The 18,421-nt window shown below is 39.4% G+C and overlaps 2 protein-coding genes across 2 annotated transcripts; one reads left to right on the forward strand and one right to left on the reverse strand.

Annotated features, from left to right (window-relative positions):
- The first annotated feature begins 1,600 nt into the window (after positions 1-1,600).
- Positions 1,601-3,916, forward strand: LOC146368135 (tripartite motif-containing protein 16-like). Its single transcript, XM_084911636.1, has one exon. The coding sequence runs from the start codon at positions 1,801-1,803 to the stop codon at positions 3,457-3,459; it is 1,659 nt and encodes a 552-aa protein (XP_084767762.1). The 5' UTR covers positions 1,601-1,800; the 3' UTR covers positions 3,460-3,916.
- Positions 3,917-11,284: 7,368 nt separating this feature from the next.
- On the reverse strand, positions 11,285-16,173 carry LOC146368136 (uncharacterized). The gene is made up of 6 exons (XM_084911637.1): positions 15,858-16,173; positions 14,896-15,003; positions 14,501-14,667; positions 14,198-14,396; positions 14,008-14,098; positions 11,285-11,802 (listed from the first exon to the last, which is right to left on the reverse strand). Exons 1-6 carry the CDS (start codon positions 16,074-16,076, stop codon positions 11,600-11,602), a joined length of 987 nt encoding a protein of 328 aa, XP_084767763.1. The 5' UTR covers positions 16,077-16,173; the 3' UTR covers positions 11,285-11,599.
- Between the last annotated feature and the right edge of the window lie 2,248 nt (positions 16,174-18,421).

Below are 18,421 nucleotides of genomic sequence, written 5' to 3' on the forward strand. Positions count from 1 at the left end.
ATGAGTTCTCATGAGACTGAAGAACTCTGTGATCTCTAACATGCAGCTGTATGTTTTGAAATTATGTGTCTCATTCTCTGGACTTTACTAGACAACGAGTGAAGAACATGTAACGAATATCATCTTTAAAGTGATGAATAATAACTCTGCCTCTGTGTCTTCATAAAAAGATCGTACTTCTGAAAGGTCAGAGGGCAGCATCCACTCTGGTTTTACACAGTTTTGCAGGTTTAGCTCTTCTGAAGTTCAGCACCTGCTTTTTCAACCAATCAGAAGCCAGTATTGTAGAGAGTTCATATTTCTTTTCATGCAATTGAATAATTTTGAATGTTTAGGTGAATATTTATATTTAGAGTATTTTCTCGATCAGTGTCTTCAGTCCTGACCCTGAGTGCGTACATTTAAAAATAAAGTGATATAACTTCTTTTACATTACTGTGAAATTCTTGTACAGTTTGACAGCTGATTGTTGTCGTGTTTGTCGTCATATGAAGATCGTTTCCTAAAGAGGACTGAACAGTCATTTAGCCTCTGGCTCCATCCATGAATCTGATGTTTGCTGTATAATCTGTGCTGTTAATAGTGTAATGGAACATATAATTTGTACATATAATTTCATATGTAATTATGATGAGCTTTACCCATTAAGATTTTAAATGAACGATAAACAAAGGCCAAGAAAACCGAGTTAAACTCCTGAGTCTACTATATATTTGCACCATGAAGAAATGAGTTGTTTGCACCAGTAATAAATAATCAAATATATCAAATTATCATCAATTATTTAAATAAATGAACCATCGCACCAAACAAAACAACAATTCAACAGACAGTTCTATAAAACTGTGGATGATTCAAAGTGCTGCTATAACTGCACAACAAAACTGCAGTGAGAAAAGCTTTGGATGTTCAGTTTAGTTATAATGACAGTTAAAGAACTAAAATACTCGGTTAAGTAGGTGAGAAAAAGTTACATTTACTGGATCAGTTTAAGACCAAAATACATTTGAATGAATTACTGACATGGACACTTTGTGAAAAATTACTAAACAGTTCAGGCAAAATTTTACTAAAACCTTGAATTAAACTTGAAAGTTTGCATTTCAAGCACATCTTGATGTTTTCATTTAAACTCCACTGTGACTGTGTACACAGTAAAAACTACAAAAAGATGTTTGTTTGTTTGTTTGTTTGTTTGTTTGTTTTTGTAAACACTGTGGACCGATCTGCATTTGTTGTTGCTAAATTTAAATATTTGTTACTATTTAATGATCATAATCTCATTTGAACATAGGTTTGATTTAGTGGAGTCAGTTGTTCCCATGCATCATTCTGTAAGTGTGAGAATGAACTAAGATTAGAAAATGTCAAAATATAAAGTGTCATTTATTTTTATTCATCACAGCATCCTAAACTTTGCTGAACTTTTAGAAATATAAAATTAACTCGCTGATTGTTGACTGTCACATTTCAAAACACCAAGTAAAGATAAACTATTAAACTTTAACTGGGTCAGACTTGTTACTGCATGATGTAACCAAACATACCACACCCTGCATCATGTGATTGGCTCTTGGTCGCTCTGTAAAAATATTTCTTTAGTGCCTCCCTTCACAGATGTGTCTGTATCAGGATGGGTCTAAACAACATGGTGTAAATGCAGTTGCTGGTGAGCCTCATTTCCTGTAGGAGGTGAACAAGAGCAGAGATCTGTTTCCCTTCAGAGCACAGAGGTTGTTTCTGTTCAGAGGAAGTGAAACTGTCTGACAGTCACTGAGAGACGGTGAAACGGCACAGCACATGAATCAAATGGACCAAACAAAATTCTGCTGTTCAGTCTGTTTGGATCTACTGAAGGATCCGGTGACTATTCCCTGTGGACACAGCTACTGCATGAACTGTATTAAAAGCTTCTGGGATGAAGAGGAAGAGAAGAAAATCTACAGCTGCCCTCAGTGCAGACAGACTTTCACAGCGAGGCCTGTCCTGGAGAAAAACACCATGTTAGCAGATTTAGTAGAGGAGCTGAAGAAGACTGGACTCCAAGCTGCTCCTGCTGATCACTGCTATGCTGGACCTGAAGATGTGGCCTGTGATCTGTGCTCTGGCATGAAGCTAAAAGCTGTGAAATCGTGTCAGGTGTGTCTGGCATCTTACTGTGAGAAACACCTTCAGCCTCATTATGATGCGGCTCCATTAAAGAAACACAAGCTGGTGGAGCCCTCCAAGAAGCTCCAGGAGAACATCTGCTCTCGTCATGATGAGGTGATGAAGATGTTCTGTCGTACTGATCAGCAGAGTATCTGTTATCTCTGCCCTGTGGATGAACATAAAGGCCACGACACAGTCTCAGCTGCAGCAGAAAGGACTGAGAGGCAGAGAGAGCTGGAGGTGAGTCGACAAAACATCCAGCAGAGAATCCAGGACAGAGAGAAAGATGTGAAGCTGCTTCAACAGGAGGTGGAGGCCATCAATCAGTCTGCTGATCAAACAGTGGAGCACAGTGAGAAGATCTTCACTGAGCTGATCCATCTCATCCAGAAAAGAAGCTCTGATGTGAAGCAGCAGATCAGATCCCAGCAGGAAACTGAAGTGAGTCGAGTCAAAGAGCTTCAGGAGAAGCTGGAGCAGGAGATCACTGAGCTGAAGAGGAAAGATGCTGAGCTGAAGCAGCTCTCACACACAGAGGATCACATCCAGTTTCTACACAACTACCCCTCACTGTCAGCACTCAGTGAGTCTACAGACTCATCCAGCATCAATATCCGTCCTCTGAGCTACTTTGAGGATGTGACAGCAGCTGTGTCAGAGGTCAGAGATAAACTACAGGACATTCTGAGAGAGGAATGGACAAACATCTCACTGACAGTCACTGAAGTGGATGTTTTACTGTCAGATCCACCAGAGCCAAAGACCAGAGCTGGATTCTTAAAATATTCACGTGAAATCACACTGGATCAAAACACAGCACACAAAGAGCTGTTATTATCAGAGGGGAACAGAAAAGCAACAAGAATGGAACAACAACAGTCTTATTCTGATCATCCAGACAGATTCACTTATTGGTCTCAGGTCCTGAGTAGAGAGAGTCTGACTGGACGTTGTTACTGGGAGGTGGAGTGGAGAGGGAGAGGAATTGAAGTAGCAGTCGCATACAAGAATATCAGCAGAAAAGGAGGTAAATCTGGATTTGGACGTAATAACAAATCTTGGTCATTATATTGTCACAACAACAGTTATACATTTTTGTACAACAACATCCAAACTCGTGTCTCAGGTCCTCGTTCCTCCAGAGTAGGAGTGTACCTGGATCACAGAGCAGGTATTTTGTCCTTCTACAGCGTCTCAGAAACCATGACTCTCCTCCACAGAGTCCAGACCACATTCACTCAGCCGCTCTATGCTGGACTTTGGTTTTATGATTATGGAGACACAGCTGAGTTGATTAAAGTGAAATAGACTGAAGTCTTTCATATTGTGTGTTTAAATCTGTATTTTAGTTTCATTTTATTTTCTCTCCATCATTTCTGCACAGAGATCAGCTGTCAGTCAAACATTATGGGTGGTACCTCCACATCTTCTAGTTGTTCTCTTGATGTTTCTGAGTTTTTAAAGCAGATCTTTCCTGTGACTGTTTATGGAGGCTATCACTGCTCATCATCATTTTGATTTACTAAAATATTTCTCCACATGAAAATGTAAACTTCTCTATCCTCTAAATGTTTCTGGAATATTTGTATTGAAAAATGTCGACATTTCTCTTTATGAGTATGGCAGACCATGTGTGTGTGTTTGTTTTTGTTTTTGTCAAAATCATCAAACAAATGAGGAAAAACTGATTTTAATGAATGAATTCATATATTGTGTTGATGTTTTATTGTGTGAATAAACTGGAAGGTTTGACTATAAATCAAACTTTGAATAAAGTCTTTTCTTCTGTCTTCATTCCAGGATCTCACTCAAATCTGATGCAGAAAATATGAAACTAATCTGAGACAATAATTCAATTTCAATTCAATTTTATTTATATAGCGCCAAATCACAGCAAAAGTCGCCTCAAGGCGCTTCATAGATACAGAGAAAAACCCAACAATCATATGACCCCCTATGAGCAAGCACTTTGGCGACAGTGGGAAGGAAAAATGGGAATCCCCCGGCAGCCTACGTCTATTGCAGCATAACTAAGGGAGGATTCAGGGTCACCTGGTCCAGCCCTAACTATATGCTTTAGCAAAAAGGAAAGTTTTAAGCCTAATCTTAAAAGTAGAGATAGTGTCTGTCTCCCGAATCCAAAGTGGAAGCTGGTTCCACAGAAGAGGGGCCTGAAAACTGAAGGCTCTGCCTCCCATTCTACTTTTAAATACTCTAGGAACAACAAGTAGGCCTGCAGAGCGAGAGCGAAGTGCTCTAATAGGGTGATATGGTACTACAAGGTCATTAAGATAAGATGGGGCCTGATTATTTAAGACCTTGTATGTGAGGAGCAGGATTTTGAATTCAATTCTGGATTGATGAACAGATCAAAACACTGACAGAATCCATGGATGGCAGGCTTTTGAGTGTCCTTGCAAAGAAAGGTGGCTATATTGGTCGCTGATTTGTTTTTGTTTTTGAATGTCAGAAATGTATATTTGTGAATGTGGAGATGTTATATTGGTTTCACTGGTAAAAATAAATAATTGAAATGGGTATATATTTGTTTTTTGTTAAGTTGCCTAATAATTATGCACAGTAATAGTCACCTGCACACACAGATATCCCCCTAAAATAGCTAAAACTAAAAACTACTTCCAAAAACATTCAGCTTTGCTATTAATGAGTTTTTTGGGTTCATTGAGAACATGGTTGTTGTTCAATAATAAAATTATTCCTCAAAAATACAACTTGCCTAATAATTCTGCACTCCCTATATACTGACTAACCAGCAGGAACACTCTGACTCAGTGTTTCCATCTGTGTTTATTTCCATCTTTACAGTCAGGCAGAAACATCTCACAGCAGCTGGAAAAACCAGTGAGCAGGCTTTAGAGGAAAAAAGTGAAAGTTTATGTTCAACTGTAAAATATTCTCTGTAATGTAAATTGTTCTGCTCTCTGACAAACCATCAGAGGTGCAGCACGTGTATCATTTGGTGTTTGAAGCAGAAACAAAAGCAAAGAGTTAAAGGAAGACACATTTGAAGAAGAAGGAAAATGAAAACAAGACGTCACTGAGCAACAACCTGACAGAACGAGAGCCAAGAGTTTACTATCAGAACTGAGGCTGATCATTAACAGGGAGCAGCAGGTAACAAGGTCATCAGCAGTGGAGGAAAGTATGGAAGTAATACTCAGCTTCATATTTGAAGATACTCGAGTATCTTAGCTGCAGGTCTGGAACAATGGTTTTATTTCCTTTCCCATTAAACATCTCACACAGCCCCTCATCTGTGACCCTTAGCAAACCCACTGGATATCTACCTGTACATAAAGGAGATCAGATCAGTTCCATCTAGACCAGCTGTAACAGGAAAATGCTGCTTACACTTTGATGCATCACTTTCAGTTTGTCATATAAGACAATATATCAGATTGAGGCATTATTTTCCTGCAGTGAGTAAATCTACTTTGTACTTTACTCTTTTCTTTTAGGTAAAGGGTCTAAACAGTACTTGTACACTGTGGAAATGCCATAAGAACGTCTCCTGAACTCTGAAAAATAACAAAACAAAGACTAAAAGGAGGTCATGGGTGCCGATGATGATGATGATGAGGAGGAGGAGTAGCATGCATTTAAAAAGTGACTGATGTCCTAGAATACAACAGAACAGTGTCTCTACAAACTTATGAAAACATGACAGTCTTGCATTAGTTTGTATTCTTATGATTTCAAAAAACGAGGGAAAAATCTCCTTGAAATCCACAATTCCTTTTTGTTATTTCTTAGTGTGTGACGTATTTTATTGCCTTTATGATTGGTGCAAACAGTTTCCTGATTCATAATGGAAATAGATTTTAGACACAGGAGGAACACGCAGTGATCAGCAGGAGCAGCTTGGAGTCCAGTCTTCTTCACACTGAGGAGGGACATATATGCAGGAACAGTTGTCATAACTGTTACAACCACCAGATGGCGAAAGAGTCCCACTGCAACTTTAAGCCATGAAGGATGTGTCTTGATGTTTGCTTGTGATAAATCTGCTTTATGTGAGTCTTTTTCAGAAAGTAACAGTAATATGTCTGATTATATGTCTTTAATCAGTAAAGTCTCGCTTTGCTAGAAATCAATAAATAAATAATAAAATTGTAAACATGCAGCTGTATGTTAGAAGTCAAAGGGTCCTTAAGTCTTCTGTAAATTGACGGGGATCAAATGAAGGACACAAGTATCTGTTCTTACTCTAATAAATGCTGCTTTAATATCCAACAGACTATTTTCCTTCCTCATCAGCAGTAAACAGCTCGACTGCGTCTGTGCATTTGTGTCCTCCATACTTGTTTACACAGACATCTCAGGCTTGATGCCACGATGCAGTGTAGAAACCTGACAACCCTCTGACTCATGTTCAAATGTTCAAGGACATTTCTCAGGATCATGTATGACCCCTTTTTGACATTTGGACTTTCATTAATAATATTTGTGTTTCTGAGTCATTTTTGTGGAGACTTCTGTCCAACGTAGTGTCCAAATGAAGCCTGAAGCTTTTCTTCACCCTCTTGTCAGATGGTCAGCAACAAAACTCTGTTCCAACCAATGTCTGATAAGAGATGAGACACAGCAGCTGAGCAAATGATCATTTCATGCTGAAGACATCCTCAGACAGAATTAAATACATACATAAACACAGCCTGGTGCCAATAACACGGCTAATGACACTGCTGTATCACTGGCTTTACTGATTAAAGACCATATCTGAAGGAAATCTTTGAACACAACAGAAAGTGACCTTTTAAACCTGCGACACTGATGCTGCATTCAAGGACCATTACAAATATTTTAAAGGACTTAAGAACATGAAGAAAATGTGACTTGTTTCTCTGTAATGAAGCTGTTTTAGTGAAGAAAGTTGAAAGGTCACAGAGCGACTGCTGAATCTTCTGCTCTAAACATGAACTCTGAACTTTGTGATGCTTCAGGAGGAAAACTGAGTGGTGTCCCAGAAACGATGTGGGCTTCATAGATAATTGGCAAACCTTCTGGAGGAAACCTGGTCTTGTTAGGAGAGACGGCATCCATCCCACTTTGGATGGAGCAGCTCTCATTTCTAGAAATATGGACAAATTTATTAAACCCCCCAAAATATGACTACCCAGAGTTGGGACCAGGAAGCAGAGTTGCAGTCTTACACGCCTCTCTGCAGCTTCTCTCCTCCTGCTACCCCCCCAAAAACCCATCTCCATAGAGACTGTGTCAGCTTCCAAAAAGACAAAAAACAAACTAAAAACCAGCAACAAACAACTTAAACATAAACAATTACAAAGAAAGAACAATACAGTATCCACATCTGAACCAAAGAGTAAAACAGTGAAATGTGGATTATTAAATATTAGGTCTCTGTCCTCCAAGTCTCTGTTAGTACATGACTTAATAATTGATCAACAAATTGATTTACTCTGCCTTACAGAAACCTGGTTGCAGCAGGATGATTATGTTAGTTTAAATGAATCAACACCCCCGAGTCATTCTAACTACCAGAAACCTCGAAGCACAGGCCGAGGGGGCGGTGTGGCAGCGATTTTTCACACCAGCCTATTAATTAATGAAAGACCAAGACAGACTTTTAATTCATTTGAAAGCCTGATGCTTAACATTGTCCACCCCAGCTGTGAAACTCAGAAACCAGTCTTACTTGTTATCATCTATCGTCCACCTGGGCCTTACACAGAGTTTCTGTCTGATTTCTCAGACTTTATATCTAATTTAGTTCTGAGCTCAAATAAAATAATTATTGTGGGTGATTTTAACATCCATGTAGATGCTAAAAATGACAGCCTCAACATGGCATTTAGTCTGTTATTAGACTCAATTGGCTTCTCTCAAAATGTAAAAGAACCCACCCACCACTTTAATCACACTCTAGATCTTGTTTTAACATATGGCATAGAAACTGAACATTTAACAGTTTCCTGAAAACCCTCTCCTGTCTGATCATTTCCTGATAACATTTACATTTACAATAATTGATTACACAGCGGTGGAGAGTAGATTTTATCAAAGTAGATGTCTTTCTGAAAGCGCTGTAACTAAGTTTAAGAATATAATCCACCCACTGTTATCATCTTCAATGCCCTGTACCAACACAGAGCAGAGCAGCTATCTGAACGCTACCCCAACAGAGGTCGATTATCTTGTTAATAATTTCACCTCCTCACTACGTACGACTCTGGATACTGTAGCTCCAGTGAAAACTAAGGTCTCTAATCAGAAGTACCTGACTCCGTGGTATAATTCTCAAACACGTACCCTAAAGCAGATGACTCGTAATCTGGAGAGGAAATGGCGTGTCACAAATTTAGAGGATCATCATTTAGCCTGGAGAAATAGTTTGCTGCTTTATAAGAAAGCCCTCCGCAAAGCCAGAACATCTTACTATTCATCACTGATTGAAGAAAATAAGAACAACCCCAGGTTTCTCTTCAGCTCTGTAGCCAGGCTGACAAAGAGTCAGAGCTCTGTTGAGCCAACCATCCCTTTAACGTTAACTAGTAATGACTTCATGAACTTCTTCACAAATAAAATTTTTATCATTAGAGAAAAAATTACCAGTAATCATCCCACAGATGTAATATTATCTACAGCTACTCTTAGTACCATTGATGTTAAGTTAGACTCTTTTTCTCCAATTGATCTTTCTGAGTTAACTTCAATAATTACTTCCTCCAAACCATCAACGTGTCTTTTAGACCCCATTCCTACAAAACTGCTCAAAGAAGTCCTGCCATTAATTAATTCTTCGATCTTAAATATGATCAACCTATCTCTAATAATCGGCTATGTACCACAGGCCTTCAAGCTGGCTGTAGTTAAACCTTTACTCAAAAAGCCATCTCTAGACCCAGCAGTCTTAGCTAATTATAGGCCAATCTCCAACCTTCCTTTCATATCAAAAATCCTTGAAAGAGTAGTTGTCAAACAGCTAACAGATCATCTGCAGAGGAATGGCTTATTTGAAGAGTTTCAGTCAGGTTTCAGAGCTCATCACAGCACAGAAACAGCTTTAGTGAAGGTTACAAATGATCTTCTTATGGCCTCTGACAGTGTGCCTCGAGTTCGCATCATTGACTTTGGACTGAGCTGCTTTGTTAAGCAGCGATCTCTGTATCGCATCTTCTATGGTAACATATTCTGCTCCTGCTTTTCACAGATGTAACAATTTGTGTCTTTTGTTTTAGAAGAAATTGCAATTGTGTCTGTTTGTTAGGCACTCCTCTTCACACCCCTCCCGAGTGGTACAGGAGGAGCTGCTACAGGTGTGGACCCACCACGGTGTGGCAAATGGGAGTGGTGTTGTATGAAGCGCTTCATGCACGGGACTTTAGTACCGAGAGGTTCCTCACAAAGAAACTGAGCATCAAAAAGCGTCTGTCCACAGGTAAGAAAACTTCACACTTCCAGATTCACTGATGCCTTGGATCACTAGAACTATCATCTTCATCTTTTTGATCTTTTCTTTCTTTCAAGAATGCCGGAATTTCTTGGACGCATGTTTAACTACAGTCCCGGAGAAGCGCCCAACACTGGAGGAGCTCCAGCTTCACCCCTGGCTAAGATAACACACACAAACACACAATTCACACCTTATCATATAAGTATGATACATTGTAGTAACTTCCTTTCTTTTTTCTGTTGGACAGGAATAGATAGAATGGGTCAATCTTAAAAAATAAATAAATAAAAATTTAGCTTTTTTGGAGTTCCTGTAACCCCCCCAGCCATCCCAGGAAAGGGGATCTCTCTTTGAATGGGCTTTCCCGAGGTTTCTTCCCATCGATCTGGCCCCCTGGGGAGTTTTTCCTCGTCTTCATAGAGAGCTTGGGCTGGGTCAGGAGCTCCATCAAAACTGTCTTTATTTGATGACTTTAATGTCATCAAATAAAGATGTGTTTTACTTAAAGTAAAATTTGATCAAAATAAAACTTGTTTAATTCATCTTTGCTGAGGATTCTCCTTCATTACTATTTTGTTTTGTTTTTTTGTTTTGTTTTTTTTTACCCATGGTGCATTTTGACAAATAAGAAAACTGAATCAGGTTAAAGTGTGCACAAAGACAGTCACACTGCAAATGATCTGAAGACTTGCATCTGTTGCTCTAACCCCCAACTAGTTTAGACAGATTTCCTGGTTCTACCAGAGGTTTTTTCCTTCAAGAAGGGAGTTTTTCCTTCCCACTGTTGCTGAGTGTTTGCTCATAGTGGGTTGTAAAAGCATAAAAGTTAATAAGAGGCATTCATAGCAGAGTTATCACAGCGGGAACTATATAGCTTAAATGTACAATTTCTACAGGACGAATTATAACTTCATTATGTATAAAAGCTCCTGTGGATAATTACTCCTATTTGTAACTTTACACAAGAGAAAGTTTGCTGTCACACTATTTATAACAGGTTGGATTTTGTCCTCTGAGTTGAGCCTTTGGTTGCAGTTTATTGAAGAATTTCCTCTAAAGTAGCTGTTGATAAAGATTTAAAGTCCTGTTTATATACAGAAATATGCTTTAGTTCATGTTTTTTTACATGTCTGCCTCAGTGGATCAGTAGAAGATCTGGCACAGGAAACTAGATGATGAAAAAAGGGTACGAATACACATATATATCTATATCTATATAGATGAGGCGGCTGTATCAACATAAAAACATTAATACAGTTAAAAATGAATAAAAAGTTGCACGCTTAAACTTATTTCTCTACAGTTTGTACAATTAATCCATGTAACAATAGGTTCTCTCTTAATATAGTAGTTAATTAAAATATCTTTACATAAAAATACATTTTTAAGTACTCTCCAGTGGAAGTCTGTTGTGGCTTATGTTTCTAAATGACACAACCATAAAGCAGCCCACAGAATATACAAATATGTCTTTGATAAGTGAATGTTGGCTCCCACAATGGCCTGTTAAGTTATTGCAAAAATAATTTACTGCATAATATGTCAGATTAGAACATGTTATAAGCACAAAACTGAAGGGGAAACAATAAAAACAAAAATTAAAAAACAAATACTAAATTAAGTTAAAGGATATTTCTTACTATACTATATAATTGTATAATGTTGCGTTTGATTGCAAAAGAAAACCCACCAAGAAAAAAAGAAAGAAAGAAAAAGAGAGAATAGAGTTTGATTTATTCAAAACACATTCTTTTCTTTTATTTAAGCTGTAGCGAGATTCAAATGGACAAAAGAGAAAGAAAAATATTACAGATTTGTTTTATTAATCATGAATAAACTTTATTATACACAACTCTAAATTTCAGTTGGTCTTAGTCAGATGTGTTTTTAATTAAATCCTGCAACACTGTGCTCGCTGCCATCACTTTATATCTTAGTGTGCAATTCAAATATATACTTATTACAATATTTTTCCCCCTTAACTCTCAACTCGCGTTTTTAAAATGTCTGTGATCATATTTGTCCGTTGACTTCTGTCTGGGCCTCGAACGATTCATCAGACAGGTTGGCAGCCTCCAACTGATGCTCCAGACTTTCATCATCGCCTCTATTCTGATCAACTCTTATCTTCAACTTAGTGATGAACTCATTACTGGCCAGCGCGCCCTCCTTTTTAGGGCATGTGGGCTTTGATAACAGCCGGCTTTCCAGTCGCTCTGCAAAGAAAATTCACAAAACATTTCTTATTTGGTAAGCTTGTTAACAAATTTTAGTTCAGTTTTGCTGAAAGTTATAGCATGCATCAGGTAAGAAGCAATTGGTTTTTAAAAAGCATATACATTCCCCAAAACATTTTTATTATGTGCATTTTGGAGAATAAAAGATTGTACACAATTTCCCTTTTTAAAGTAAAAAGATTATTAAGTCTAATTCTTACTTATTCAGTAGATTAAAGTATTGAAACATCATTATTCATAAAATATGCACATTACAAAATTAAAGTTATTCAAAAATTACTCAAGTACTTACTCCAATACTCACATTATTCAAGTACATTTAATTTTTGCCAATGTAATGTCACATAAAATCTTAATCTGAATAAGGGATTTGAACCCCACTGTCACGGCCAGGGGATCAGCAGGCCGCTGACTAGTAGTGTTCTCTCTCTTGCTCTCTCTCTCTCTCTCTTGCTCTTGCTCTCTCTCTCGCTCTCTCGCCAGGGCGGAACTCATGGTGGGTTCACGCCCTCGGCCCACGCCCCTCTGAAGAGGAAACACCTGGGCCTCATCAGTGCAGCCAGCATTTAAGCCAGGGAGTGGCTTCTACTCATCGCTGGATCGTTGTGTGTGACTCGCGTCAGTGCAGCCCGGCTCTGAGCAAGTTCTCTTTTGCTTCCCTGTGCAAAACCTCTAACGTGTGTTTCCTTCTGTACATAGATCCCCTGGACCCGACTCTGCATTCCCCGAGCGGATTCCCTTTTTGTGTGAGTGTTTGGAGAGAGAGTCAGAAGAGGAGCAAGTGTCTTTTCCCTACCTGGATTTCCCCGGAGCCTTTTCCCTGTCACCGCTTTGTATATAGCACTATCCCCTGCACTGTTTGTATATACACCTGGTGGAACTGTAATAAATACTGACTGTGCCTCTGAGTCCTGCGTGTGAGTCCTCAAGCGAACCGTGACACCCACACAGATGAGAGCTTAGCAGTGAAGCTCTCTCTTAAAATTTGAGTTATAAAGTCAGAAGTTATCACTGACAGAGATCCATGTTCTTTTAACATAAGAAAGAATATTTGCTGAAATTGACATTAATCCAAGCCCTTAAAACGCCATTTTGGATTAAGCATTTCCTTTTAGAAAAGTCTTCAATGAGCAGGAAGCTCCAGTACTGAAAAAGAAGCCAACATCAACTGCTAAACGTGCTAAAAGTAAGTAAGTCCCCGTAGACTGCTATGATCAAAACACATACAGTATAAAAGTTATAGGTTACAGATCTGAAAAGTAAAACAAATGTCAAAGTGCAAAAAGACTTATGGTCCCATAGAAGTCTATTCCATTTGCCTGGAATTAGGTGAACACCTTTGTGACAAATTTAATGGCTCAGTCATTTGTTTCATGTCATATTTAATAAAAGACTGACATGGTGGCATGTTGAATTGTCCATTTTGCACATATTTGGTCATTCTAAGCGTCAGAAGGGGAAAGATCATTCTGGGAATGCCTACTGGCGAAGGATGTGTGACTGACAAGTCCAGTGTGTGAAGTTTAACTACAGTCTAAGGAGCTTGGAAAGAAAAGCATCTGGACTTCTTTAAGTTTCTTGAAGATGTTTCACCTCTCATCTGAGAAGCTTCTTCAGTTCAGAATTTCTTCAGAGAACTGAAGAAGCTTCTTGAATGAGAGGTGAAACGCTCTTCAAGAAACTTAAAGAAGTCCAGATGCTTTTCTTTCCAAGCTCCTTAGACTACGATGACCTGAACGACTGAGAACCTTAACAGACAGTTCTTCCCTTCATTCATCATGCCTGATTTCAAAACACCAAAATGGCAGTCGTGAAAACACTCATCTTGAGTCTTCATGGGACTACGGTGAGATCAGTTATGCCTCTTATGATGCTGTCCCAGACTTCAAAGCAGTATAAAACATGTTTGCAGCCTGTAACAACTGTGCATGCGGTTATTTTTCGTTTTAAGATTTCCGTGTTTAAATCATAATAAGATTTAGTTTTAATTTTAATTAACTTGAGGTGAGTCAGATTCTTTCATTCAAGTCACTGAATGAATCTCTTGACATGTTTGGGGGTAGGTGCCTTTTGTAGCATTTTAATGCAATTATCTGACAGATTATATGGTCTACACTGTTATTAACTATACTAACACTCTGTTCCAGAAGTCTGTGCTGCAAAGAGGCAAAGTGAATACGGCACCTGCAGGAGTAATGGGGGTCATCAGTCGGTTCAGCTGGATGTTCCAGTGCCGTACATGTTGACTGGCATTCCTCAGCCTCTCCTGAACCTCCTGGAAACAAAAATCATGCAGGCATCCTCATCAGTGTTGTTTTAGAAGAGCACTAAATACGATGCTGCTCACAAAGCCAGTCAAAACAAACTTGTTCACCTCCAGACGCTGGTGGCTTCTTTGGCGAGATGCCTGCAGATCCTGGAGCTCCTGAGAGGCAGAGTTGAGGGCTGAGGGGGTGTCCTCATCGGGACTGCCATCTGACAGCTCCTGTATGGGGCTGAGGTTTTGCATTGTACGTTGCTGCTCCTGGAGGAGCTGGAAATGTTTCCTCTTTTCATCTTCAGCCTGCAGCAACCTGAAGGAGGGGAAAAAGGGAAGAAGCAACTGAAAATGTTAATACTTCTCATGGATATATCAGATCTCCATCACAAATAAAATAAGTTAGAAATCCATTGTTACCGCTCAAGCTCCAGTCTGGCCCTCTCCTCCTCCAGCCGAGCCTGGATCTCCATATTAAGGGCAACTTCCAGCTGCTGCTGTGTCAGCTCCAGCTCCCTGATCCTCTTCTTCTGTTGTTCAGCCTCCTTTTCCTTCACCTGCATCTCAGCCTGCATGCTGTCTTTTATCTATGCACACACACAGCTACATAAACAGATGCACCAACAGAGCGGTATAAACTGACCTATTCCTGAATCACCTTTTCCTGGACTGTCATAACCATTTTTCCAAATCATTAAAGACTAGGTGTGAATTTTATAATGACAGTCAACATTTTGCTGCAGTTCTCAAAGATCAAAGTCAAGGAGAAAAGACTCTGTACATAATTGGTGTCAAGTGGAAAACTTTTTTTTTACCATCTCAGCCTCTTTCAGCTGTCTTTCCAGTTCCATCTGCACCTCCCTCTGCTTCCTCCGCTCTCTCTCCTCTGCCTCCCTTCGGCGAGTTTCCAGTTCCCGTGCATGCTGTGAAACAGATGAAAGAGCCATTGTTTGGTTTGTGTTTTCACCTCTATCCAGCAGGTACACCAACAGTCCAGCATAGAGCGGCTGAGTGAATGTGGTCTGGACTCTGTGGAGGAGAGTCATGGTTTCAGAGACGCTGTAGAACATAGGTGTCAAACTCTGGCCCGCGGGCCAAATTTGGCCCGCAGCCTACTTACATTTGGCCCGCGAATACATACCAAATTACTATCAGAGCTGGCCTACTGGTATTATACAGCTAATATATATATTGTTTAGTATTAAGCTTTGCTTGTTCCATATTCAGTTTTTCAGCAAAACGTGTTTGAGTCCATAAGAAAAGATTCATTCTTATATCTGGAGGAATAAATATATTTCAATAAATATTAACGTTAGCCCGCGACTTTGTTCCAGTTTTGAATTTTGGCCCACTGTGTATTTGAGTTTGACACCCCTGCTCTAAAAGAACAATAAATGTTTTTCCACAAAAAAGCAAAACCAAAGGCTCTGAGCCTGGCCTTTTAACGGCTTCACCTACTTTGGAGTTTTTTAAAAACTTCAATACTAGCGTTTTATCTTTCCTGACTTTGTTTAACTTTACTTTTAAATAACCCTTTAATCTCTGGGAAATAATAAAATCATCTTCAGTTTTAGTTTTTTCTTGAGCAAAATACATAGAAGACAGCAGATGCATCCAATAAATTTCTCCCGAGTAGGCTGACTCAGTCAAAAAGGCTCACTGTCTGGTGATATATCTTAATCTCGTGTGGTTTTACATTGCTGTAAAAACTTTATTACTACAGATATCTAATAAAAAAACAAAACTGCTGTCACAGCCACTACAAACACAGACTTACATTGAGTTCTATGATCCAGAGCATGGTGATGAACAAGAGGTCAAAGGTGACAAAGAGGCAGAAAGTCCTCCTCACATCCGAGATGCATTTCTTCTCTCCGATGTCGTACGCCTCCAATCTCACAGAAACGGCCGGGGAGTTGACAGACCCCATGCCTGTTCTGACAGGGATCTGTGAGTAGCTACCGCTGCTGCTGCCTCCACCACGTCGGCCTTCCATCGCTGGCCACCCCACCTGGGCAGGGCTGGCCCCACCTACTGGTCAATTTTAGGAAAGAGTCAGAGGTGGAAGATCATTGGAGCTGGAAGCGAGGCTGGTGTTGATGATGTGGAGTCACTGTGTGGAGGTTAAAAGCATCACTGCATCTGTAGAAAAGAAGATGAAGAAGGTAAAGAAATGGCAATCTCCTCTCAGGGAGTAAACCTCAGCGATTTTCTAAAGCATCTAAGTCTTTGTAGACATAATAAAAATTCTGACAATCGTCTGCTTCTTTTTTTGAACAACATAGTAAAGCAGAATAAGCTCCATCAGGCTGTGGATTTACATTGTTGAGTTAGATTTTATAACGATTTGTTCATAATACAAAGCTTTTAGAGATCTTTGGGCTTTGCAGTGCTAAGAGTGTTTATGTTTCTGGTTTCTGAGAGCAGAGCTAAAAACAAAACAAAACAAAACACAAAACAAACAAAAAAACAAGCACAACACAACCCCCCCAAAATCTAATTCAAACCACTAGTCATGCACAAAACCAACCATATATATGCAAAGTTGTTGATGCTCTCTGTATGGTTGCCACTCAAACTCTTCACCGTATCTCAAAGACTGAACCCTTCAGGAGAAACTCATTTCTGCTGCTTGCGTCTGTGATTTCTTCACTACTCAACGTTTCTGAGATCTGGAATGCAGATCGACTAGTAAATCAAAACGTTCACCTTCTGGCTCAGTTCTCCCGTCACCACCACAGTCTAGTGCAACACCTGAGGTGTCGGATGTCATCCCAGCCTGTTCACATCCAGCAGTAAACTCTCTACTACATGGTGATTGTTCGAATGAAGCCAACAGAAACACAATGTCTGAAAAAAACGTTGTATTACATCTTTTTCTTCATGTAAACAAACGAAACTTCTCTCAAATCCATCAGTCTTTTCACTTACTCTTGAGTTAATTAATCAATGTTTGCATTTCTTACCATTTCCTGCATGAAGAGATTACAACAGCTGCAACTCATTATTTTACAGTACTGAAGTGAGCAGCTTCAAATTGCTCTTTCACTTATAACTGAGCTTAAATTGGACTTTTCTACTAAAAAAACCCTGTAAAAATCACTGTCACATGACCCAGAAAAAGATTTCCGTTATCATCTAGCTTCAATGACTTTTGGACCTCATACCATTAAACATGTTTACACTGTCTTTGGTTTAAGGAACTGAAACCAGTTGTGCTTTTGCTTTAACTGTCAGCTGCTCTGATACACAGAAAAAAAAGGCAGGATGGAAACGTGATTTGTACAGTCTGGTCCCAGCAGGTTTTCTCTGGTGATGTGGTTTCACAGTCTTGTGACTTTCATGTTTTACATGAATTAGTCTTTTTGGTTCACAAAATGCATCTATTTTAGGGCTTTAGTCAGGTTTAAATGACTGTTAATTACCTGAAAAATAAATCTGTTAAAGAACCATTCAGTCACTTTGTAATGGGACGTATCTTCAGCACAATCGTATGTACTGTGCACCTGAAACTAATATCGTTCACCATTTGGCGCTTCCTTCTCACATGCCAGAGAGCTATTACAGTTACACCGCAGATGGTGTCTAAAACGATTTAACCCTCAACTTCCTAGCAGTTGCATCATTACATTATTTCAGCATTTGCAGTTATTCCAACTGTTTTATTAATCCTTAACATACTTTTCATTTACTTGTTCAACTTTACAAAATGCCAGTCAAAAAAAAAAACCCAGAAAGTATACGGGACATTGACTGTCATTCAAACCTGAACTTTACCCAGTATTTTCCACATAAATCAGCTAGCACCAACATTAAAACCAATTACATTTGCCACGCTGCAATGGATCCTGGTTTTTATGTGGATGTTGTTTTCACACAGACTGCCCTACTTAAAATTATTACAGCCAAATTACACCTCCCATATGGCAATGGCACTCCCTGACGGCTGCAGCTTCCCTTGGAAGTCTAATGCGTCAGACCGGAGCTTAATTACTCAGGAACAACAACAACAACAACAACAAAAGATAAATCCACATATATATTAGCGTCTGAGTTGCAAGGGCCAGCAGTCAAAGCAATTTTAAATGACATTTTATTTAAACATATGGGATCCCAGCACCACCCTCTCCCCAGCCACCTACTCCACCTCTTCCAAAGTGAAGGTGTGGTATCAGGGTGCTCAGCCCCGCCGTGAGATGTAATGTCTGCAGCACGTCCTGGGTCTGCACCAGCTTACAAAACAAAGAAACAGATTAGAGCTGGGGACCTGTCGCTGCTCTAAATGTCTTTGAGTGGTTACAATTTCCACTGCTTCAAATCTGTTAACTAACAAGTTTTCAT

This window comes from Perissodus microlepis, chromosome 18, assembly GCF_051167445.1.
Source record: "Perissodus microlepis isolate ML-2025 ecotype Zambia chromosome 18, ASM5116744v1, whole genome shotgun sequence".
Lineage (NCBI taxonomy): Eukaryota > Metazoa > Chordata > Actinopteri > Cichliformes > Cichlidae > Perissodus > Perissodus microlepis.

Excerpts from the sequence above, each read along its gene's own strand:
- LOC146368136 (XM_084911637.1), bottom strand. The coding sequence starts at position 16,076 with ATGGAAGGCCGACGTGGTGGAGGCAGCAGCAGCGGTAGCTACTCACAG. Across the intron at positions 14,397-14,500 it reads GCCAGACTGGAGCTTGAGCG|GTTGCTGCAGGCTGAAGATG; the intron begins GTAACAATGGAT and ends CCCCTCCTTCAG. Across the intron at positions 11,803-14,007 it reads GACCCCCATTACTCCTGCAG|AGCGACTGGAAAGCCGGCTG; the intron begins GTGCCGTATTCA and ends TTTTCTTTGCAG.
- LOC146368135 (XM_084911636.1), top strand. The coding sequence starts at position 1,801 with ATGAATCAAATGGACCAAACAAAATTCTGCTGTTCAGTCTGTTTGGAT.